Here is a 26,293-nt window from a genome sequence, read left to right as displayed (position 1 = left end):
AAAATGGGAATTGACACAGTTACTTTTTGCTGATGATACTGTGCTTATGGGAGATTCTAAAGAAAAATTGCAAAGGTTAGTGGATGAGTTTGAGAATGTGTGTAAAGGTAGAAAGTTGAAAGTGAACATAGAAAAGAGTAAGGTGATGAGGGTATCAAATGATTTAGATAAAGAAAAATTGGATATCAAATTGGGGAGGAGGAGTATGGAAGAAGTGAATGTTTTCAGATACTTGGGAGTTGACGTGTCGGCGGATGGATTTATGAAGGATGAGGTTAATCATAGAATTGATGAGGGAAAAAAGGTGAGTGGTGCGTTGAGGTATATGTGGAGTCAAAAAACGTTATCTATGGAGGCAAAGAAGGGAATGTATGAAAGTATAGTAGTACCAACACTCTTATATGGATGTGAAGCTTGGGTGGTAAATGCAGCAGCGAGGAGACGGTTGGAGGCAGTGGAGATGTCCTGTCTAAGGGCAATGTGTGGTGTAAATATTATGCAGAAAATTCGGAGTGTGGAAATTAGGAGAATGTGTGGAGTTAATAAAAGCATTAGTCAGAGGGCAGAAGAGGGGTTGTTGAGGTGGTTTGGTCATTTAGAGAGAATGGATCAAAGTAGAATGACATGGAAAGCATATAAATCTATAGGGGAAGGAAAGAGGGGTAGGGGTCGTCCTCGAAAGGGTTGGAAAGAGGGGGTAAAGGAGGTTTTGTGGGTGAGGGGCTTGGACTTCCAGCAAGCGTGCATGAGCGTGTTAGATAGGAGTGAATGGAGACGAATGATACTTGGGACCTGACGATCTGTTGGAGTGTGAGCAGGGTAATATTTAGTGAAGGGATTCAGGGAAACCGGTTATTTTCATATAGTCGGACTTGAGTCCTGGAAATGGGAAGTACAATGCCTGCACTTTAAAGGAGGGGTTTGGGATATTGGCAGTTTGGAGGGATATGTTGTGTATCTCTATACGTATATGCTTCTAAACTGTTATATTCTGAGCACCTCTGCAAAAGCAGTGATAATGTGTGAGTGTGGTGAAAGTGTTGAATGATGATGAAAGTATTTTCTTTTTGGGGATTTTCTTTCTTTTTTGGGTCACCCTGCCTCGGTGGGAGACGACCGACTTGTTGAAAAAAAAAAAAAAAAAAAATATATATATATATATATATATATATATATATATATATATATATATACATATATACAATGGCGCTAGCCTCGTGATATGTTTTATATTTATGTAAAAATGGATGCATATCACATCAGCAGTGGGCTGCTACTATATTCACTGTGATAATTACAAAGTTTCATTGATGAGTATTTGAGTGTGTGTGTGTGTGTGTGTGTGTGTGTGTGTATGCAAGGAATTTGCAAGAGCAGGCGAAATATACACAAACACTGATCTCTGGCTGAAGGAGACTCGAACCTACGAACCTTGGAACAAGGTACGCAGTGCTATACCATTCTCACCACACTGGACCAATAACTTGGCGCCTAGCACAATGCTATACGTTGATCCAAGGCAGCCAGCTTTCAGGGAGAAGGCTTACAGCTTTTCATCTCATCCTCTGCGTGCACCAGCCTTACTAGAGATTTTAACAATGCAAGGAATTTGCAAGAGCAGGCGAAATATACCCAAACACTGATCTCTGGCTGAAGGAGACTCGAACCTTGTAACAAGGTACGCAGTGCTATACCATTCTCACCACACTCGACCAATACCTTGGCACCTAGCACAATGCTAGACGTTGATCCAAGGCAGCCAGCTTTCAGGGAGAAGGCTTACAGCTTTTCATCATATCCCCTGCATTGTTAAAATCTCTAGTAAGGCTGATGCTTGCAGGGGATGAGATGAAAAGCTGTAAGCTTTCTCCCTGAAAGCTAGCTGCCTTGGATCAACGTCTAGCATTGTGCTAGGCGCCAAGGTATTGGTCCAGTGTGGTGAGAATGGTATAGCACTGCGTACCTTGTTCCAAGGTTCGTAGGTTCGAGTCTCCTTCAGCCAGAGATCAGTGTTTATATATATATATATATATATATATATATATATATATATATATATATACATATATATATATATATATATATATATATGAGAAGACAATGTGGAGTGGGAGGGAAAACAGAGTATGGGGTACAGAAACAGTGGCGGGGAAGACAGTACGAGGGGAAACAGCGTGGTGGTACTGTTGTGGAGGGGAGAAATGATGACGGTGAGGGAGGGGTAGTGATGGTAAGGTAATGAGTTTACCTATCTACCTAAAGTGTTGAGTATTTTTTAAGTTGTAACTTTTGAGTATTGTTAAGACCAAGTGGAACTGTTACACTGTGTGAGAGATGCAGACAGAGTAAAAAGACAGAAGTAAAGACACTGAGAAAGACACAAAAGTAGACACAGACAAGAAACAGTAGAGCCATAAGTGGATAGAAGACAAGGAAAGGTCAAAACAGCAGGTACAGAGAAGCAGACACGGAAGTACAAAGAAAAAGTAAAGGCAAGAGAGAGAGAGAGAGAGAGAGAGAGAGAGAGAGAGAGAGAGAGAGAGAGAGAGAGAGAGAGAGAGAAAATCAGCGAAAAGGGGAGGAAGAGCAAGAGCGAGAGCAGCGAAAAAGCGAGAGGAAGATAAAGTACTTGCGAGAGGGAGAGAGCAGCGAAAGAGGGAGAGTAGGAGCACTAGCGAGAGGGGGAGAGTAGGAGCACTAGGGAGAGGGGGAAAGTAGGAGCACTAGCGAGAGGAGGAGAGAAGGAGCACTAGTGAGAGAAGGAGCACTAGCGAGAGGAGGAGAGAAGGAGCACTAGCGAGAGGGGCAGAGAAGGAGCACTAGCGAGAGGGGGAGAGTAGGAGCACTAGCGAGAGAAGGAGCGCTAGCGAGAGGAGGGGAGAAGGAGCACTAGCGAGAGGGGCAGAGAAGGAGCACTAGTGAGAGAAGGAGCACTAGCGAGAGGGGGAGAGAAGGAGCACTAGCGAGAGGGGGAGAGAAGGAGCACTAGCGAGAGGAGGAGAGAAGGAGCACTAGCGAGAGGAGGGGAGAAGGAGCACTAGCGAGAGGGGCAGAGAAGGAGCACTAGCGAGAGAAGGAGCACTAGCGAGAGAAGGAGAGAAGGAGCACTAGCGAGAGGGGGAGAGAAGGAGCACTAGCGAGAGGAGGAGAGAAGGAGCACTAGCGAGAGGAGGAGAGAAGGAGCACTAGCGAGAGGAGAGAAGGAGCACTAGCGAGAGGAGGAGAGAAGGAGCACTAGCGAGAGGGGGAGAGTAGGAGCACTAGCGAGAGGAGGAGAGAAGGAGCACTAGCGAGAGGAGGAGAGAAGGAGCACTAGCGAGAGGGGGAGAGAGCAGCAAGAGGGAGAGAGCAGCAAGAGGAAGAGAGGGGGAGAGAGGGAGCACTAGCGAGAGGGGGAGAGAGCAGCAAGAGGAAGAGAGGGGGAGAGAGCAGCAAGAGGGAGAGAGGGGGAGAGAGCAGCAAGAGGGAGAGAGGGGGAGAGCAGCAGCAAGAGGGAGAGAGGGTGAGAGAGCAGCAAGAAGGAGAGAGGGGAAGGGAGAGAGAGAGAGAGAGAGAGAGAGAGAGAGAGAGAGAGAGAGAGAGAGAGAGAGAGAGAGAGAGAGATAGATATAGAGAGATATAGAGAGATATAGAGAGATATAGAGAGATATAGAGAGATATAGAGAGATATAGAGAGATAGAGAGATAGAGAGATAGAGAGATAGAGAGATAGAGAGATAGATTGAGGGAGTGGGAGTCATAAGGTAGACTAATCAAGAGTTGAGGAGGTACTCTTGTTTACTCTTAGACTGAGGACGAGGCAGACACGGTGACCACACCACCACCACCAGACTTCATGCCAGCACCGCCGCCACAGTTTGACAACTCTCCTGTGGAGTCTGAAGAATCTGCTCCCCCATCTCTCGACACCCCCACCACTCACACCACAACTACCCCCAACATCATCCTCAACACCGCCTCCGTCAACTCCAACATCAACACACAGGAGACTCGACCCACCAAGCAATACGTGTACGGCATCACCGACGCAACACCACCACCCAAGGTCAGACTGTATGAATAGTGTACAGTGTGTGTATGTGTACGTACGTACTCTCCTGTATCTGCTAGCCTATATGTTCTCACCTGTGTGTGACTGCAGGGGTCGAGTCTTAGCTCCTGGCTCCGCCTCATCGCTGAGCACTACTGGCTTCACTCTCCTGGCTTCCAGAGCCTTATCGTCCCTGTTCCTCTTCTTAAAGCTAAAATAAAATAAAACTAAAATAATTTTTATTATTATATAGAATGATCAACAGTCGGTACAGAAAATGTGGTATTGAGATAATTTACTTATATGGATCCTGCTTCTACCACTCAACTCTCCAGATTTGTTCCACCTGTGCTTTCATCTTCCAGATGTGTTCCAGTTCCCCGTTTCTCGAAAATTCTATCACAGTTTCTCTGTATTTTGTACATCATCATATGACTCTTAGTCCTTTCCTCTATTGTCATCAGATTTAGCTCCCTTAATATCTCCTCATAGAACATGTCCCTTAGGAACTAGTCTCGTTGCGAACCTCAACACTTTCTCCCATTTCTTAGCATGCTTGACAAGGTGTGGGTTCCATATTAGTGCTGCATATTCCAATATGGGCTTGACATGTGTCGTATACAGTGTCGTGAATGACTCTTTGCTTAGATTTCTGAAAGCTTGTCTTAGATTTGCCAAACTCGCATTTGTTGTGATCTTTGCGCATCCGCAGTCTTCATAACTTTGCACTTGTTGTGGTTGAGTTCTAGTAGCCACTTGTCAGACCAGAAACAGGGTTATCTCTGGCTCTATCCCTTCCGTCATGTCGTTCACATACACAAGAAAAAGTACTGGTCCTAGAATGATTCTTGCGGAACCTCACTCAATCACATGAACCCATTCCGACACCTTCCCAGACAATCGCTCATTATTTACTCCCTGTTTAGTATTCCATGATTCATTGTAGTGCTTTCCCTGTTACTCCTGCCTGCTCCTCTAGCTTTTAACGCAGTCTAGTGCGGTACTGTGTCAAGTTTTTTGTAATAGTCTAGAAATATGCAAATCTACTCATCCCCCTTCCTTATGCCTCACTTCTCTTAGCTTGTCACAGAACTCCAGTAAATTTGTAAGAGAGGACTTACAATCTTTAAGCCGTCCTGGTTATCGTTTATGTATGGACCCACTTTTTCCAGGTGCTCCACTATTCTGATTATCTTCTCCATCACTCTTTTGATTATCTTCTCCATCACTCTTTTGATTATCTTCTCCACTACTCAACCCTTGCGGTTCAGCGCTTCTTTTGATAATAATAATAATAATAATAATAATAATTCTCCACCACTCTTCTTTTTAAAATGTGTTGTCCTTGGTGTGTGTGTGTGTGTGTGTGTGTGTGTGTGTGTGTGTGTGTGTGTGTGTGTGTGTGTGTGTGTGTGAAGGCATTTCATTTGAGATACTTTTATTTTTAAAGAGGTTCAGTTCCTATTTTCCCAGTACGTAATTGAAAGTGAGGCTACCTGTGATCAAGGTCCTGTACACATAAGTGTTTCTCTACACTGTTGCCTCCATCCATCTTGGTCGTGTGTTGTGGTAGGTACCAAACATGAAGTTAGGCTTCATAAACAAAAACTAGCATATAATACTAATACACAGCATTATAAGGTATTTGTCAAAATACATTTTACTGGTAAAAAGCTTGCCCAGTCTGGACATTTATCACCAGGATAATTTGTGCTCTCTCTAGCTTTTAGGAGAGTAGCGGAACATACTGGATTATCATTCATATTCCCCGTTTCCTCGACACTACATTATTGCTGGAGAACGATTTTGTTTTCTGTTTGGGACAGTGGAAGCGCCGGTTCCTGTTTACCACCACACTTGTATTATTTACAGCTGACAACTGTGCAGCACCCATAACCAGCATCAGAACAGTTAGTGTAAAGCCTGTTGACTACACAAGGGTCATTACAGCTGCAGGTAACCTGTTCACCAGTTTTCAATATTACCTTAATCCTTGAAACAGATATTAAAGTAAACTTAACGTTTATACACTGAGACATGTACTTCTTAGTGTATAGTATTATCTTGTGTCTACCTGGAGAGAGTTCCGAGGGTCTACGTAGGTCCCCGCGTCTCAATCCTAGACCAGGCCTTCCTAAAGATGAATTGATCAACCAGACTGCTGGTGCTAGCCGCACAAGACCAACGTATACGCCATAGCCCAAATGATTAGGGACTGACTTAAGGAACTTGCTCAGTTTTTCTTGAAGACAGCCAAGAGTTTGTTGTGACGAACTGTGGTTTTTCTGTAACTCAACACACCTCCCAGGGCTATTAAAAGTGAAAAATAATTGAAGACGGGTATTATGTATTCCAAAATGCGACCCAGGAAAAAGTTTTCATAATTATAAATTGATATTTCATTAGTAAGTAAATGCCTTAATTATCTTAGTGTCAGTTTTATAGATATCGAGGCCATGTTCCTTCAGGGGGTGCCTGGGCTCTTGATTCAAAGTGCTAGAGCTACCCTTACTTTTCTTGGCTCAAAACTAATCGCTTTCAGTTCCCTAGGTACAGTATTACCATTACAAACTTAGCACTTTCCCTGAGTCAAGGGCCCTGACTAAAATAATTAACATGTGTGTTTTCTTCAGGAGATGCGCACTGCTCGCATTGTGGAGACTGTGGCCAAGAAGCCAGCATCACAGGAGAACGTGATCGAGGCGGAGATCCGTGCTCAGCAGCTGAAGGAGGTGGCTATGCGGCAGGAGGGAACGCTCAAGTCAACCAGCAGCAGCAGCAGCACCACCACCACCACCACCACGGTGGTTCGGGAGAAAGGAGCTTCCTCCCCCGCCAGCCACGACTCTGACGAGGGCTTCGTCGATCGTCTGGTAGAAGATGTGCCTATAACTCCCACCAGTGGTTACACACACACCATTGCAGGCAACGACGGAGAACCTGTTATCTACGACACTGTTAGCCCTCCACCTGAGTACTTCTCAGAGAGGTTAGTTGCTTCTTCACAGTGTTTTGGTGGTCTATGCCAGCAATTCTCAAACTGTGTTGCACCCGCCCCAGGGGTATGCACATACGTTTTATGGGGTGCATGGTTTGCTAATATGTCGTCTTACAAAATGTGTGAAAGTGGTAAGATTCGCAAGTACCCATCACCACTTAGAGAGATTTGGAGAGATGTTGAGTGAGTGCATGGGGAGTTTTAAACCGAGAGAGTGAGTACTTGTGCTGGGGACCTAAATACTAAAGTGGGTAAAACTATTGTGATAGTAGTAGTAGTAGTAGTAGTAGTAGTAAATTTGGGGATGATGGGGGTAAATGAAAATGGGGAGCCTTTAATTGAAAAATGTATAGATAGAGGTTTGGTAATAAGTGATACATATTTCAAGAAAAAGAGGATAAATAAGTATACAAGATATGATATAGCACGCAATGAAAGTAGTTTGTTAGATTCTGTATTGGTGTATAAAAGGTTGATGGGTAAACTTCAGGCTGTGCATGTTTTAAAGGGGCAACAGATATATCGGATCATTTAGTTATAGCTATAATTAGAGTAAGAGGTAGATGGGGCAAAAGGAAAATGGCAACAGCAAGTAAGAGAGAGGTGAAAGTTTATAAACTAAGGGAGGAGGAAGCTAGGGTGAGATGTAAGCAACTTTTGGGAGAAAAGTGGGCTAGTGAGAGTATAGGTAGTGTGGGGGGTTGCAGCGGGGTGGAATAGTTTTAAAAATCAGTGTTAGAATGCGGAGCAGAAGTTTGTGGTTATAAGAAGGTGGGGGCAGGAGGAAAGAGGAGTTATTGGTGGAATTATGAGGTAAAGGGTGCGATAAAAGAGAAAAAGGTCGCTTATGAGAGGTTTTACAGAGCGGAATGTAAGGGTGGACTATATGGAGAGTAAAAGAGAGGTGAAGGGAATGCAAAGCAAAAAGGAGAACAAATGATAATGGGTGAGGTGCTGTCAACAAATTTTGTTGAAAATAAGAAAAAATTATGGAGATAAATATGTTCAGAAAACCTAGGGAACGAATGGATTTGGAAGTTAAAAGCAGAATAGGAGAGTTAGTAGATGGGGAGTTGTAGATACTGGGAAGATGGCAGGAATATTTTGAGGAACTTAAATGTTGGAGAGGGGTGGGAGTAATGTCATGTTTTGGCCAGGGAGGTATAACATCTTTTAGTTTAGTTTAATACGTTTATTATGCACTCCATACCCATCCTGTGGGCGGTAGTCAAAATATTACAGAGGTACATAATGGGTCCAGGGACTGGGCTCCAAAGTTTTGATAGCTGAACAAGGTACAAAGGTAATGAATCATGTAAGTAAATTACTTACGTTTATACATGGCTACAATCATTGACAAATTATAGAGTAATGAGCAATTCACACGTCCACACCCGGTCACAACTGTAATGAGTTATTGGTGCAAATATTAATTGTTGGGTCTTTCTCTCACACACACAGGTAACTACACACACACGCACACACACACACACACACACACACACACACACACACACACACACACACACACACACACACACACACACACATAGTACAAGCACTCACACATACGAGTACACAAATACACATGCAAACACACACATACACAATCGTTCAATACTCTGTACACTATACGTCAGGCCCATACTGGAGTACGCAGCACCAGTTTGGAACCCACACCTGGTCAAGCACGTCAAGAAATTAGTGTGTGCAAAGGTTTGCAACAAGGCTGGTTCCAGAGCTAAGGGAAATGTCCTACGAAGAAAGGTTAAAGGAAATCGGTCTGACGACACTGGAGGACAGGAGGGTCAGGGAAGACATGATAACGACAGACAGTTTACTGCGTGGAATAGATAAGGTGGACAGAGACAGGATGTTCTAGAGATGGGACACAGAAACAAGGGGTCACAATTAGAAGTTGAAGACTCGGATAAGTCAAGGGAATGTTAGGAAGTATTTCTTAAGCCACAGAGTTGTTAGGAAGTGGAATATTCTTTGTGATGTAGTGGAGGCAGGAACCATACATAGTTTCATAGTTTTAAGACGACGTATGATAAAGCTCATGGAGCAGGGGGAGGGAGGTCCCAGTAGCGGTCAGTGAAGAGGCGGGGCCAGGAGCCGAGTCTCGACCCCTGCAACCACAATTAGGCAAATACACACACACACACACACACACACACACACACACACACACACACACACACACACATATACAGGATTTCACACCTTTATGCGAATTTACATAATTTTAGGCACACAAGACAGTACAGTGGGAACTAAGAGATAGGGTACATATGCAAAACATATGTAGTACATACGAGGCAAATATGGACTGCTTACATAAACGCACGCATACAGACATACACTAGGTGAGAACAGGATCTGCTGTTAGGCACTTGAATAGCTGTAGCACGCACACACACACACACATACACACACAAGGGAGAAACTGACCACATACAGGCAGGATCCAGAGTCACAGAGGGTGAGGCAATGGGAGGAGGAAAGGGCAAAATCAGTGTTTATCCATGGGCTTCAGGAGAGAGAGGAAAGGACACACACTGAAAGAAAGGAGATTGAGAAAATCATCACTGAAATAGGTGAAGAGATGGACGAGATTGTAAATTTTCAGAGAATAGGGGGGTACTCAAAGGGGAGAAACCGACCAATCAAGCTGATTCTCAGGACGGAAACAGTGCAGAACAGGATCCTCCAAGAGAAACCACGATTGAAATACTCGGAAGAGTACAAGAGGGTGTTCCTAGACAGAGACAGAAAATCAGAACGACAGCAGCTGAGGGAGAGGACAAAAAAGCGAAAGGAGCTAGGAAAAGAGACAAGGATGGAACCAGCAGAGGTCAGTCAGAGCAGAACAGAACAGCAAGGGCAAGCACACACACAACTATTCTCAGAACCATACAACCTATCACACCATCCCAACACACACTACAGTCCATACCCACAGCCTCCACCCAACACCGAGCTATATAATCCCACAGTATGCCACCAGGTCTCCCACCCTCACAGTCCCCCCAAACCACAGTGTTGGAAAGGAAACTGAAGGTATGGTACACAAACGCTGATGGAATAACAAATAAGTGGGAGGAGTGGCATGAAAGAGTCAAAGAAGCATCACCGGACATTATAGCTCTCACAGAAACCAAGCTTACAGGTATGATAACAGATGCCATCTTTCCAACGGGATACCAAATCCTGAGGAAAGACAGAGGGAACAGGGGGGGTGGAGGAGTGGCATTGCTGATCAAAAATCGCTGGAATTTTGATGAGCTGGAGAGAGGAGACAGCGGAGAAGAAAGTGATTACATAGCGGGAACGCTTCACTCTGGAGGTCCCAAGGTGGTAATAGCAGTGATGTATAACCCACCGCAGAACAGCAGGAGGCCAAGGCAAGAGTACGACGAGAGCAATAGAGCGATGGTTGACACACTGGCTAGAGTGGCCAGAAGAGCTCATGCATGCAGGGAAAAGCTCCTGATCATGGGTGACTTTAACCACAAGGAGATCGATTGGGAGAACTTGGACCCACATGGGGGCCAAGATACATGGAGGGCTAAGATGATGGAGGTGGTACTGAAAAACTTCATGTGCCAACACGTAAGGGACACTACAAGAGAGAGAGGAGAGGATGAACCAGCAAGGCTGGACTTAGTATTCACCTTGAGTAGTGCAGATATCTAGGACATCACATATGAAAGACCCCTTGGGGCCAGTGACCATGTGGTTTTAAGCTTCGAATACACAGTAGAGCTACAAGTGGAGGGAGAAGCAGGAAGGCCAGGATGAATGAAGCCAAACTACCAGAAAGGGGACTACATAGGAATGAGGAACTTCCTGAACGGGGTTCAGTGGGACAGAGAACTGGCAGGGAAGCCAGTTAATGAGATGATGGAATATGTAGCAACAATGTGCAAGGAGGCTGAGGAGAGGTTTGTACCCAAGGGTAACAGGAATAATGAAAAAGCCAGGATAAGCCCATGGTTTACCCAAAGGTGCAGGGAGGCAAAAACCAAGTGTGCTAGGGAATGGAAGAAATATAGAAGGCAAAGGACCCAGGAGAATAAGGAGAGCAGTCGTAGAGCCAGAAACGAATATGCACAAATAAGAAGGGAGGCCCAAAGACAATATGAAAACGACATAGCAGCGAAAGCCAAATCTTACCCGAAACTGTTGTATAGCCACATCAGGAGGAAAACAACAGTCAAGGACCAGGTAATCACGCTAAGGAAGGAAGGAGGAGAGACAACAGAAAATGACCATGAAGTATGTGAGGAACTCAACAAGAGATTCAAAGAAGTGTTCACAGAGGAGACAGAAGGGGCTCCAGAAAGACGGAGAGGTGGGGCACACCACTATGTGCTGGACACAGTGCACACAACCAAGGAAGAAGTGAAGAGGCTTCTGAGTGAGCTAGATACCTCAAAGGCAATGGGGCCAGATAACATCTCCCCATGGGTATTGAGAGAGGGAGTAGAGGCGCTATGTGTACCCCTAACAACAATATTCAATACATCTATCGAAACAGGGAGATTGCCTGAGGCATGGAAGACAGCAAATGTAGTCCCAATCTTTAAAAAAGGAGACAGACATGAAGCATTAAACTACAGACCAGTGTCACTGACATGTATAGTATGCAAAATCATGGAGAAGATTATCAGGAGAAGAGTGGTGGAACACCTAGAAAGCAACGATCTCATCAACAGCAGCCAACATGGTTTCAGGGACGGGAAATCCTGTGTCACAAACCTACTGGAGTTCTATGACATGGTGACAGCAGTAAGACAAGAGAGAGAGGGGTGGATGGATTGCATTTTCTTGGACTGCAAGAAGGCGTTTGACACAGTTCCACACAAGAGATTAGTGCAAAAACTGGAGGACCAAGCAGGGATAACAGGGAAGGCACTACAATGGATCAGGGAATACTTGTCAGGAAGACAGCAGCAAGTCATGGTACGTGGCGAGGTGTCAGAGTGGGCACCTGTGACCAGCGGGGTCCCACAGGGGTCAGTCCTAGGACCAGTGCTGTTTCTGGTATTTGTGAACGACATGACGGAAGGAATAGACTCTTGAGGTGTCCCTGTTTGCAGATGACGTGAAGTTGATGAGAAGAATTCACTCGATCGAAGACCAGGCAGAACTACAAAGGGATCTGGACAGGCTGCAGACCTGGTCCAGCAATTGGCTCCTGGAGTTCAATCCCACCAAGTGCAAAGTCATGAAGATTGGGGAAGGGTAAAGAAGACTGCAGATGGAGTACAGTCTAGGGGGCCAGAGACTACAAACCTCACTCAAGGAAAGAGATCTTGGGGTGAGTATAACACCAGGCACATCTCCTGAAATGCACATCAACCAAATAACTGCTGCAGCATATGGGCGCCTAGCAAACCTCAGAACAGCATTCCGACATCTTAATAAGGAATCATTCAGGACCCTGTACACCGTGTACGTTAGGCCCATATTAGAGTATGCGGCACCAGTTTGGAACCCACACCTAGCCAAGCACGTAAAGAAACTAGAGAAAGTGCAAAGGTTTGCAACAAGACTAGTCCCAGAGCTAAGAGGTATGTCCTATGAGGAGAGGTTAAGGGAAATCAACCTGACGACACTGGAGGACAGGAGAGATAGGGGGGACATGATAACGACATACAAAATACTGAGAGGAATTGACAAGGTGGACAAAGACAGGATGTTCCAGAGATTGGACACAGTAACAAGGGGACACAGTTGGAAGCTGAAGACACAGATGAATCACAGGGATGTTAGGAAGTATTTCTTCAGCCACAGAGTAGTCAGTAAGTGGAATAGTTTGGGAAGCGATGTAGTGGAGGCAGGATCCATACATAGCTTTAAGCAGAGGTATGATAAAGCTCACGGCTCAGAGAGAGTGACCTAGTAGCGATCAGTGAAGAGGCGGGGCCAGGAGCTCGGACTCGACCCCCGCAACCTCAACTAGGTGAGTACACACATATACAGGATTTCACACCTTCATGTGAATTGACCCTCTAACCTTTCCTTCTCTCTCCGTCTCTTTGTCTCTTCCTCTCTCTTTCTATTCTCTCTCTTCCTCTCTCTGTCTCTTTTCCTCTCTTCTTTCTCTCTCTCTTCCTATTTTTCTCTCTTCCTCTCTCTCTCTTCCTCTCTTCCTCTCTCTTCCTCTCTTCCTCTCTCTCTCTCTCTCTCTTTTCCCTTCTCACTCTCTCCCTTCTCTCCTCCTATCTTTCCCTTCTCTCCTCTCTTTCTCTCACTCTCTCCCCCTTTTTCTTTTCACTCTCCCCCTCTCTCTCCTACCTTTCCCCTCTCTCTCTCTCTCTACTATAAAAAAAATGGTTGGGACTCGTAGGAATCAGGGATCAGATGATAATGGTATTGGTAGGGAGGAATGGATGGAGGAGCAGTGGAAAAGAATGGAGCAAGAATGGGAGAGAAAATTAGGAGAGCTTTCTGAAAAAATGGAGAAAGAGCTCTCTGCGAAATGGGAAAAGAGGTTGGAGAAGGAGACGAAGAAATGGGAGGCACAAGTCGAAACTGCAGTAGACAGGGTAAGGGTCCTAGAATTTGAGGTAAACAGGCTGAAGCAAGTCTCAGGGGCAGTGACCAGAGAAGACACAGAATATGAAGCTGAGAGGATGAACAGGAAGGAAGGAGATGTGAATTATGCTAAGGTCATATCAGCCTGCAAAGAAGGGTCAGGGAGTAAAAGGAAAGAGCAGCTGGGTGCAGATAGAGAGGGAGATAAGTCAAATGCGGAGGCACAACCATGCTACCAAGAGCCACTGGAAAAATCAAGGGAGAAAATGACCATACACAGACAGGAACCAGAGTCACAGAGGGAGAGGCAATGGGAGGAGGAAAGGGCAAAATCAATGTTTATCCATGGGCTTCAGGAGAGAGAGGAAAAGACACACACTGAAAGACGGCAGGAAGAAAGAAAGGAGATTGGGAAAATCATCACGGAAATAGGGGGAGAAGACATGGACGAGATTGTAAATTTTCAGAGAATAGGGGGGTACGTGAAGGGGAGAAACCGACCGATCAAGCTGATTCTCAGGACAGAAACAGTGAGGAACAGGATCCTCCAAGAGAAACCAAGGTTGAAAAACTCGGAAGAGTACAAGAAGGTGTTCCTAGACAGAGACAGAACACAAACAGAGACAGCAGCTGAGGGAGAGGACAAAAAAGCGAAAGGAGATAGGAAAGGAAACAAGGATGGAACCAGCAGAGATCAGCCAGAGCAGAATAGAGAAGCAAGGGCAAGCACACACAACTATCCTCAGAACCCCACAACCTATCACACCATCCCAACACACACTACAATCCATACCCACAGCTTCCACCCAACCCCCAATCATAGAATCCCACAGTATGCTACCAGGTCTCCCACCCCCACAGGCCCCTCAAACCACAGTATTGGAAAGGAAACTGAAGGTATGGTACACAAATGCTGATGGAATAACAAACAAGTGGGAGGAGTGGCACGAAAGAGTCAAAGAGACATCACCGGACATCATAGCGCTCACAGAAACCAAGCTTACAGATATGATAACAGATGCCATCTTTCCAACGGGATACCAGATCCTGAGGAAAGACAGAAGGAACAGGGGGGGTGGAGGAGTGGCACTGCTGATCAAACACCGATGGAATTTTGATGAGCTGGAGAGAGGAGACAGCGGAGAAGAAAGTGATTACATGGCGGGAACACTTCACTCTGGAGGTCCCTAGGTGGTAATTGCAGTGATGTATAACCCACCACAGAACAGCAGGAGACCAGGGCATGAGTATGACGAGAGCAATAGAGCGATGGTTGACACACTGGCTGCAGTGGCCAGAAGAGCTCATGCATGCAGGGCAAAGCTCCTGATCATGGGCGACTTTAATCACAAGGAGATCGACTGGGAGAACTTGGAGCCACATGGGGGCCAAGATACATGGAGGGCTAAGATGATGGAAGTGGTACTGGAAAACTTCATGTACCAACACGTAAGGGACACTACAAGAGAGAGAGGAGAGGATGAGCCAGCAAGACTGGACTTAGTATTCACCTTGAGCAGTGCAGATATTGAGGACATCACATATGAAAGACCCCTTGGGGCCAGCGATCATGTGGTTTTGAGCTTCAAATACACAGTAGAGCTACAAGTGGAGGGGGAAGCAGGAAGGCCAGGACAAATGAAACCAAGCTACAGGAAAGGAGACTACATGGGAATGAGGAACTTCCTGAACGGGGTTCAGTGGGACAGAGAACTGGCAGGGAAGCCAGTTAATGAGATGATGGAATATGTAGCAACAATGTGCAAGGAGGCTGAGGAGAGGTTTGTACCCAAGGGAAACAGGAATAATGAAAAAGCCAGGATGAGCCCATGGTTCACCCAAAGGTGCAAGGAGGCAAAAACCAAGTGTGCTAGGGAATGGAAGAAATATAGAAGGCAAAGGACCCAGGAGAATAAGGAGAGCAGTCGTAGAGCCAGAAACAAATATGCACAGATAAGAAGGGAGGCCCAACGACAATATGAAAACGACATAGCAGCGAAAGCCAAATCTGACCCGAAGCTGTTATACAGCCACATCAGGAGGAAAACAACAGTCAAGGACCAGGTAATCAGGCTAAGGAAGGAAGGAGGAGAGACAACAAGAAATGACTGGGAAGTATGTGAGGAACTCAACAAGAGATTCAAAGAAGTGTTCACAGAGGAGACAGAAGGGGCTCCAGAGGGACGGAGAGGTGTGGCACATCACCAGGTGCTGGACACGGTACACACAACCGAGGAAGAAGTGAAGAGGCTTCTGAGTGAGCTAGATACCTCAAAGGCAATGGGGCCAGATAACATCTCTCCATGGATCCTGAGAGAGGGAGCAGAGGCACTATGTGTACCCCTAACAACAATATTCAATACATCTATTGAAACAGGGAGATTGCCTGAGGCATGGAAGACAGCAAATATAGTCCCAATCTTTAAAAAGGGAGACAGAAATGAAGCACTAAACTACAGACCAGTGTCACTGACATGTATAATATGCAAAGTCATGGAGAAGATTATCAGAAGAGTGCTGGAACACCTAGAAAGGAATGATCTCATCAACAGCAGCCAACATGGTTTCAGGGATGGGAAATCGTGTGTCACAAACCTACTGAAGTTCTATGACATGGTGACAGCAGTAAGACAAGAGAGAGAGGGGTGGGTGAATTGCATTTTATTGGACTGCAAGAAGGTGTTTGACACAGTTCCACACAAGAGATTAGTGCAAAAACTGGAGGACCAAGCAGGGATAACAGGGAAGGCACTACAGTGGATCAGTTTGGAACCCACATCTAGCCAAGCACGTAAAGAAACTAGAGAAAGTGCAAAGGTTTGCAACAAGACTAGTCCCAGGGCTAAGGGGGTATGTCCTACGAGGAAAGGTTAAGGGAAATCGACCTGACGACACGGAGGACAGGAGAGATAGGGGGGACATGATAACGACATACAAAATACTGAGAGGAATTGACAAGGTGGACAAAGACAGGATGTTCCAGAGATGGGACACAGTTGGAAGTTGAAGACACAGATGAATCACAGGGATGTTAGGAAGTATTTCTCCAGCCACAGAGTAATCAGGAAGTGGAATAGTTTGGGAAGCGATGTAGTGGAGGCAGGATCCATACATAGCTTTAAGCAAAGGTATGATAAAGCTCACGGTTCAGGGAGAGTGACCTAGTAGCAACCATTGAAAAGGTGGGGCCAGGAGCTAGGACTCGACCCTTGCAACTTCAACTAGTTGAGTACAACTAGGCGAGTACGCACACCCACATGTGGTAATGCTTTGTTTACAGATTTTTAGATTTTGCCACCGAAATGGCTAGTTTATTGTGCACCCCATATCCATGCTGTGGACGGTAGCGCAAGAGCATATGGATACACATAAGGCCTAGGAACTAGGCCCCAAAGGGTTAACAGGAATACATACGGATTTATATATACATATCTATAGTTCACTTATCTGTTACAAGCAAATTTAGGAAATTTGCTTAGTATATCTGGTATCTTATTTTCATTAATAAGATATCTTGACATGTCACATAGGTTATTATACTGTCTGTCTTTGTATTTTTTATTTACAGGAGCAAAGTCATGGTATTTTTCCAGAATGGTTTGTAAAATACCACTGTGGATAAAATACGTTGACATATCTTGAACATTTCTGAGTGAGTTGTCTCTGAATTCATTAATTTTATCGCACTCCAGTACATAATAAGAACATAAGAAAGAAGGAACACTGCAACAGGCCTACTGACCCATGCGGAGCAGGTCCATGTCCACCCCCCGGATTAGACCAATGACCCACCCCCCCGGATTATCCCAATGACCCACCCAGTCTGGTCATCCCCACTCAAAGGATGGAGCACTGTACCAGACCCAGCAGCACAATCTAGTCAGGTCCAACTCACACCCACTCATGTATTTATCTAACCTATTTTTAAAACTACACAACGTTTTAGCCTCAATAACTGTACTCGGGAGCTTGTTCCACTCATCCACAACTCTATTACCAAACCAGTGCTTTCCTGTATCCTTCCTGAATCTGAATTTTTCCGACTTGAAACCATTGCTGCGAGTCCTGTCTTGGCTGGAAATTTTCAGCACACTATTTACATCCCCTTTATTTATTCCTGTTTTCCATTTATACACCTCGATCATATCCCCCCTAATTCTACGCCTTTCGAGAGAGTGCAGATTCAGGGCCCTCAGTCTATCCTCATAGGGAAGATTTCTGATACATGGGATCATCTTTGTCATCCTCCTTTGTACGTTTTCCTTTTCCAGAACTGAGCAACATAGTCTAAATGAGGCCTAACCAAGGATATATAGAGTTGAAGAACAACCTGAGGACTTCTATTATTTATACTTCTAGATATGAAGCCAAGAATTCTATTAGCTTTATTGCGAACACTAATGCACTGTTGTCTTGGTTTTAGATTACTGCTAACCAGAACTCCTAAATCCTTTTTGCAATCGGTAGTATTAAGATCTACATTATTTAGTTTATATGTGGCATGGTTATTTAACTGTCTAACATTTAGAACTTTGCATTTGTCAATATTAAACTGCATCTGCCACTTCTCCGACCATTGCGTCAGTGTATTCAAATCATCCTGGAGTACTGTAGTGTCCTCATTAGAATGAATTGGACGGCCTATTTTGGTGTCATCAGCAAATTTGCTTATGTCGCTATTTATTCCCTCATCTATGTCGTTTATGTAAATTGTGAACAACAACGGGCCCAACACTGACCCCTGAGGAACACCGCTTGTGACGTGCCCCCATTCTGATTTCTCCCCATTTATGCAAACTCTCTGCTGTCTATTTGTCAGCCATGCCTCTACCCAGGAAAAAATTTCTCCTATTCCGTGTGCCCTAAGTTTCCTCAATAGCCTCTGGTGTGGAACTCTATCGAAAGCCTTACTGAAGTCCATATACACAATATCATATTCATTACCATGATCTACCTCCTCAAATAGTTAAAAAAGTTAGTAAATTCGTAAGACAGGAACGACCCTTTGTAAAACCGTGTTGAGAATCATTAATCAGTCTGTGCCTGTCAAGATGGCTACGCTTCGGCAATTATTGATTCCATAAATTTTCCCACTATGGAGGTAAGGCTTATTGGTCTATAAACCATACCCCGGCCAGGATTGAACCCGCGGTCAGAGAGTCTCAAAACTCCAGCCCGTGGCGTTAGCCACTAGACCAGCTAGCCACAATAAGATTCGTCCAACTAGGTATATTTCTACACCATAGGAAGGTTAGCACAGGCACCACTGTGACCACAAATGCAAGTTTTTACAGACTTGCATTTGTGGTCACAGTGGTGCCTGTGCTAACCTTCCTATGGTGTAGAAATATACCTAGTTGGACGAATCTTACTGTGGCTAGCTGGTCTAGTGGCTAACGCGACGGGCTGGAGTTTTGAGACTCTCTGACCGCGGGTTCAATCCCGGCCGGGGTATGGTTTGTTTGCAATCGTGTCATTACGATTTCGTGAGTCTTATTGGTCTATAGTTCGAAGCCAAGGACCTGTCACCTGCCTTGTAAATAGGTATTACATTTGCCATTTTCCACTTATCAGGCACTATGCCAGTTTGTAGTGATATGTTAAAAAGATTAGCCAAAGGTATGCTAAGTTCCTCTTTACATTCCTTTAACACCCTTGCAAACAGTTCATCAGGACCTGGGGATTTGTTAGGTTTTAGTTTATTTGTCTGAGGACCATGTCACTAGTTACCGCAATCGTACATAGTTTATCATCCTGTTCTACGTAATCTATTATTTCAGGAATATCGCTAGTATTTTCTGGGTGAAAACTGAGAGGAAGTAGGTATTTAGAATTTCACACATATCCTTATCACTGTCAGTGATGTGACCAGAGTTACTCTTAAGTGGGCCAATCTTGTCCCTAATCTTACTTCTGTATACCTGAAAGAACCCTTTTGGGTTAGTCTAATGACACAGGGTGTGACAATAGTCCATCTGGCAAAGTTTACATTTCATTTGGTCTTCATCTGGTGGTGGTGATTTAACCTGTCAAAGATACTTGTAACCCAGCCGGAGGTGGGCGGTAGTGACATCCAAGATTTGGCTTATTTTGTTGGATGCACCATAGACATTTGGCTCCTCCTGTATGCTAGATTGATGACAGATGGACTGACAGGTGTCAATCTCCCTGTGTCTAAAGTCAATAAAATGCAGTTGAAGTTCACCTGGAGTTTACCTGGGGTGTCAACGCCCCCGCGGCCCGGTCTGTGACCAGGCCTCGTGGTGGATCAGGGCTTGATCAACCAGGCTGTTACTGCTGGCTGCACGTAACCCAATGTACGAGCCACAGCCCAGCTGGTCAGGTACCGACTTTAGGTGCTTGTCCAGTGCCTGCTTAAAGACAGCCAGGGGTCTATTGGTAATCCCCCTTATGTATGCTGGGAGGCAGTTGAACAGTCTTGGGCCCGACACTTATTGTGTTGTCTCTTAACGTGCTAGTGACACCCCTGCCGAGTCTTTTTGCTTTCGTAGTGAGTGATTTTCGTGTGCAAGTTTGGTACTAGTCCCTCTAGGATTCTCCAGGTGTATATAATCATGTATCTCTCTCGCCTGCGTTCAGGAACTTCAAGCGCTTCCAGTAATTGAGGTGTTTTATCTCCATTATGCATGCTGTGAAGGTTCTCTGTACATTTTCTAGGTCAGCAATTTCACCTGCCTTGAAAGGTGCTGTTAGTGTGCACCAATATTCCATCCTAGATAGAACAAGCGACCTGAAGAGTGTCATCATGGGCTTGGCATCCCTAGGATTGAAGGTTCTCATTATCCATCCTGTCATTTTTCTAGCAGATGCGATTGATACAATGTTATGGTCCTTGAAGGTGAGGTCCTCCGACATGATCACTCTCAGGTCTTTGACGGTAGTTTTTCGCTCTATTTTGTGGCTGGAATCTGTTTTATACGCTGATGAAGTTTTAATTTCCTCATGTTTACCATATCAGAGTAATTGAAATTTCTCATCATTGAACTACATATTGTTCTCTGCAGCCCATTGAAAGATTTGGTTGATGTCCGCCTAGAGCCTTGCAGTGTCTGCAGTAGAAGACACTGTCATGCAGATTCGGGTGTCATCTGCAAGGGAAGACAGTGCGGTGGCTGACATCTTTGTCTATGTCAGATATGAGGAAGTGAAACAAGATGGGAGCGAGTACTGTGCCTTGCAGAACAGAGCTTTTCACCATAGCCACCTCAGACTTTACTCTGTTGACTACTACTCTTTGTGTTCTGTTTGTGAGGAAATTATAGATCCATCTACCAACTTTTCCTGTTATTCCTTTAGCACGCATTTTGTGAGCTATTACGCCATGGTCACACTTGTCGAAGGCTTTTGCAAAGTCTGTATATATTACATCTGCATTCTTTTTGCCTTCTAGTGCATCTAGGACCTTGTCGTAGTGATCCAGTAGTTGGGACAGACAGGAGCGACCTGCTCTAAACCCATGTTGCCCTGGGTTGTGTAATTGATGGGTATCTAGATGGGTGGCGATCTTGCTTCTTAGGACCCTCTCAAAGATTTTTATGATATGGGATGTTAGTGCTATCAGTCTGTAGTTCTTTACTATTGCTTTACTGCTCCCTTTTGTGGAGTGGGGCTATGTTGTTTTTAGTAACTGTGGGACGACCCCAGTATCCATGCTCCCTCTCCATAGGATGTTAAAAGCACGTGATAGGGGCTTCTTGCAGTTCTTGATGAACACAGAGTTCCACGAGTCTGGCCCTGGGGCAGAGTGCATGGGCATGTCATTTATCGCCTGTTCAAAGTCATTTGGCATCAGGATAACATCAGATAGGCTTGTGTTTACCAAATTCTGTGGCTCTCTCATAAGAAATTCAATTAGATCTTCGACTCTGGTTAGCGGCTTGCTAAAAATGCTAAAAACTGAGTCATTTCCTTGCAGTCATCTGTGTAGGACTCGTCTTGTTTAAGTAGGGGCCCAATACTGGATGTTGTTCTCGACTTTGATTTGGCATAAGAAAAGAAATACTTTGGGTTTCTTTCGATTTCATTTATGGCTTTTAGTTCTTCCTGTGATTCCTGACTCCTATAAGATTCCTTTAGCTTTAGTTCGATGTGAAGGGTTACTCAGCCCTGTAACAACTTCAGTAAGTATTATCAAGGCTCGCTCCTTCTCAGGAAAATTAATGAATAGAAAAAGAATAACAACAGTCAAATATAAACACTTTATTATTTAGAAATGAAAATATAAAAAAAAAAAAATATGAATTTTTGTCCTACTTGAAAGAGAAATGAAATATAAAAATATCTGAATTCAACGCTAATATATACAGTTAGACTGGGGTGTCCGATGTTGTTGACACTGCGTGTTGTAGAAATTGTAGCCGTTGCTGATGATGGGGGGGGGTCACAGATGTTGAGTGACAACCCAACGACTAGTTCTTCACGGAGTCTCTAGCCTTGACTAGTCCATCAGGATGATAGGAATGCAAGTCTTTCACCACTGCAAAGATGAGAGGTAGTTGCCTGGGGTTGACTACACTTGGGTATGCAGACAAAATGGTGAAGTCCCAGAACTTGTGTGAAGTTCGTCTCCTTCAACACTCTTTCTTTAGTTGCCAGATGACTCGCGCTGACATTCCAAGCTAGAAAGAGACAAAGGTTACCTATTGCTTAAGAAATCACTCTCAATGATAAGTACAATATTTAAAAGAAATGGTGATTATCTAAAAGCATAACATGGAAATCAAGGCTGAAAGGACTAAGTTTATTATTGGTCAAAAGTGAAGCTTTCAACCAATATATCCACTAGAATAGGAGCAGAGGCTTTTACTTACAGTTGTGCTGGGAGCTGTGAGTGAAGTGATTACTGTTTGGTCCGAGCCCCACACGTCACCTTTCCGGGTGGGGAAGAAAGAGGGGGGATAGCGGAAGCTAGACTGACCCTACTTTAACAAGCAGCCAGACAATCAAACTATCGTCACCCATATACTCGCTCGCTACTTCTATCTGTTGAACTTTTCCCCTCACACTCCCCCATATCAAGACTTATAGTCAAGGAGTATAAGAAGAATAGGCGAGGAAAAAGTTCTAACATGTGGAAGTCGCGTAAGGCAACAAATCTTCTACTGACTGTCACGACTTAACCAGCCAGAGAAATAATTGGATGAACCATTGATATACACAATATGAAACTTAAAAGTTTGGAGTGCCTATGTCCACCTCAAGAGGCGACTGTTGGTTCCCTTAAAAGTTTCTAGATATATCAGAGGCTTGTTATCCGTCTCTAAAATAAATTCTTTTCCCAGTAAATAAAATTTAAGTTTGGAGATACCCCACACAAGGGCTAAACATCCCTTTTGAATGGTGGAGTATCTCGTTTCTGCAGGAGGGAAGTTTTAGATTTAATAAATATACAAGAACTAGGAGTGTGTGTATTTTGTGCAGCAAGCACCTGACACCTATTGCAAGAACAATACTTCTTTGTAACCTGTAAGTACATGCTTGGCCAAAAATAAGTGTGCTTGAGTTTATGCCATGTCTTACGATGGGCCAAGTGTTCGGTCACTGGCAAATCATGAGCCATTTGAAGAACAGTCTCTCGACATGGTTTAGGAACAACAAGGAGGGAATAATCTATCGCTGAAGAATGAGATTTAAATACAGATTTATATAAGATACCATTAATATATTCAAACTTATGTGATATGCATTTCCCATGGATAACTTTGTTGTTAAAAGCTTGATTATGACAATCCCGAAGTGAAGGGCAATCCCGCTGTAAATTAACAAAGTCATCCTTGGACATAAAATCTGGGAAAATGAAAGGACTTACTGTGGAAGAAGAGGTAGGAGAAGCCTGGGCTTTGGTCTGAGCCCGAGTCAAGACATTGAGAGTGCCGGCGGCAATACCCTTACTTTCACCAGATGAGTGAACAGGTGATCCTTCTACCTCACTATCGAGAGCAGTGTCATCTGTTTCTACCCCCAAATGAACCGTATGGGACAATGCAGCTTCCGATGTGGAATGGTTAAGGAGCTTGTTAAACTTGCAAGGAAGAGGAGCTGGAAGACTTAGATCCACGGGTGGTGACGAAAGATCCGCCTCCGAAGGAAGAATGCACCTTTAACGTTACCCACTATTATAGAACAAGTAATTGGGGCTAGTACCGCATTAGTCCAACCGGTGAACCATTTAGTTTTCAAGTAACTACGTATTTTAGGGAAAGTATTTTCACGACCCAAGTAGTCTGAAATAATAGAGGACACACGAGAGGTTTTAAAGGGAACAGTTTGTCCGAAATTACGATGCACGTACATCCAGTGTCACGTAATATGTCTGAGACTTTTATACCATTAACTGTTCCTGAACAGAAGGGTGCCTGGTCATTACCGTCAACAAAACATCTGCCAACTTTTTGCACCTTCTTAGAAGGACAATTGGGATGTTTATGTCCCTTAACACCACATAAATGACAAACCAGAATAAAAGACGTCAGTTTACTTTCCACTAGAGGCTTTGGTTTCTTAAGATCTGGTGACCCCTTACCCTTAGGGTTCGATCCCTTTAGGTCTTTATAGGAATTGTGAGCCTCAGCATACAAGTCAGTGGCCTCAAACTTCCTCAGCTTTAATCAGGTTATGTTCTCTAATGAATGTTCTTATCTGGTGAGGAAGAGCTGTCAGGAACTGGTCAGCAACCATGAAGTCTCTAAGAGATTCATAACTGTGATCAGTTCCTGAGCTCTCTATCCAAAAGTCGAACAAACGAAAGAGTGTTACCTGTAACTGCTGAAGGTTTTGGCCATGCTGTAAGGTGGCATACCTGAAATCTTTCCTATAAGAATTTGTGTTTTTTTGGTATGCTTTAAGGATTGCCTTTTTAAGTAGGTTATAATTACATATATCTTGCAACAAAGTTGCATAGATATTCAAAGCTGTACCGGAAAATAACATACCTAACCTGGTAGCCCAGGTGTCAGCTGGCCATTCACAGAAGGTAGCAGTATTTTCAAACCTAATTATGTACGAAGTTATGTCTTCACCCTCTGTGAAGAGAGGTAAATTAGGTGTTGCACTATGTGCACTAGCTGCATGATGTTCCATTACTCCTTCCTCTAATTGCTGTTGTGTAAAAGTTAACTTTTTATTTTCTAATTCAAGGCAAGATTTCTCTACCTCGCGATCTTTTTCTCTTTCTCTTAACTCATGTTCTCTTGCTCTTTCCTCAAGTTCTCTTAACCTAACTTGTTCCTCACATACTTTAGCTCTCTCCTCACGATTAAGTCACGCTCCTTTTTCTCCTCTCTTTCAGTTCTTTCTCCTTTTTCTCCTCTCTTTCGATTCTCTCTCCTTTTTCTCCTCTCTTTCTCTTTCTAATTGTCTTTCTTCTCTCTCAATTCTTTCCTTTTCAATTCTTTCCTGGATCTTAGCACTAATGAAAGCTTCTAAATTTTCCCCCGTTATTCCTAACTTACTCCCAGCATTCATCCAAAAATGGTATTCCTCCATGCTTGCAAGAATAACTTAAACTACCAGGGGAAAATGAAACGGGTATATCAAAGAAAACGGAGGGTTCAATTCCTACTCCGCTCAAACTGTAAATAAATCAGAAGGTTTGATCCCTGCTTCAATTAAACATTATGTATGAAAGAAAATGGTGGGTTCTATGCCGGCTCCAACCAAACAGCAAGTAGAATGGGGTCCCTTGACCATCCAATCTTCTCACCAATAAAAATCAAGAGTGTCCTACAACAGTTCCCTTGATATAATAAATAGAGCTCAATGAAACAACTTGTCACTGGAAAATCTCGGGCCCCTAGAGTCTTTTCCTCCAAATCGTTTCAAGCTCAAGAATAAAGGTGACAGAATTAACTAGTATATCCTGCCTTGACCTGACTTATAAATTGAGACTATAACAATCACCATATCTTTTAAATACCTGTACTGTAGTCCTACCATAGAGAATTATTACTCATGGCTGGTGGTAACCATCTGTGGTATGCGGCGTTGAAGTTCCAATGGTAGATTCGAGATGGAGTTGAATCTTGATTGAGTCGAGTGATCCTGGCAAGGTCGCCACTTGTGAAGGCTTACTCAGCCCTGTAACAACTTCAGTAAGCATTTTCAAGGCTGGCTCCTCCTCAGGAAAATTAATGAATAGGAAAAGAATAATAACAGTCAAATATAAACACTTTATTATTTAGAAATGAAAATATAAAAAAAAAATGAATTTTTGTTCTACTTGAAAGAGAAATGAAAAATGAAATATGAAAATACCTGAATTCAACGCTAATATATACAGTTAGACTGGGGTGTCCGATGTTGACACTGCGTGTTGTAGAAATTGTAGCCGTTGCTGAAGATGGGGGGGGGGTCACAGATGTTGAGTGACAACCCAACGACTAGTTCTTCACAGAATCTCTAGCCTTGAATAGCCCGTCAAGACGATAGGAATGCAGGTCTTTCACCACTGCAAAGATGAGAGGTAGTTGCCTGGGGTTGACTACACTTGAGTATGCAGATAAAATGGTGACGTCTCAGAACTTAGGTATAGTTCGTCTCCTTCAACAGTTTCTTTAGTTACCAGATGACCTGAGCTGACATTCCAAGCTAGAAAGAGACAAAGGTTACCTACTGCTTAAGAAATCACTCTCCATGATAAGTACAATATTTAAAAGAAATGGTGATTATCTAAAAGCATAACATGGAAATCAAGGCTGAAA

The 26,293-nt window shown here is 44.0% G+C and overlaps 1 protein-coding gene across 1 annotated transcript in view; it reads left to right on the top strand.

Annotated features, from left to right (window-relative positions):
• Positions 1–26,293, top strand: part of LOC128688252 (meduse) — a gene marked incomplete in the record, with an annotated part of 782,472 nt that overhangs the window by 666,096 nt on the left and 90,083 nt on the right. The window contains 2 exon segments of the mRNA XM_070086555.1: positions 3,788–4,045; positions 6,664–7,019. Coding sequence (XP_069942656.1) covers positions 3,788–4,045; positions 6,664–7,019 — 614 coding nt within the window.

Source organism: Cherax quadricarinatus, chromosome 19 (genome assembly GCF_038502225.1).
Source record: "Cherax quadricarinatus isolate ZL_2023a chromosome 19, ASM3850222v1, whole genome shotgun sequence".
Lineage (NCBI taxonomy): Eukaryota > Metazoa > Arthropoda > Malacostraca > Decapoda > Parastacidae > Cherax > Cherax quadricarinatus.
The sequence above is the reverse complement of the archived record's forward strand: the minus strand, read 5'-3'. Positions and strand labels throughout refer to the sequence as shown.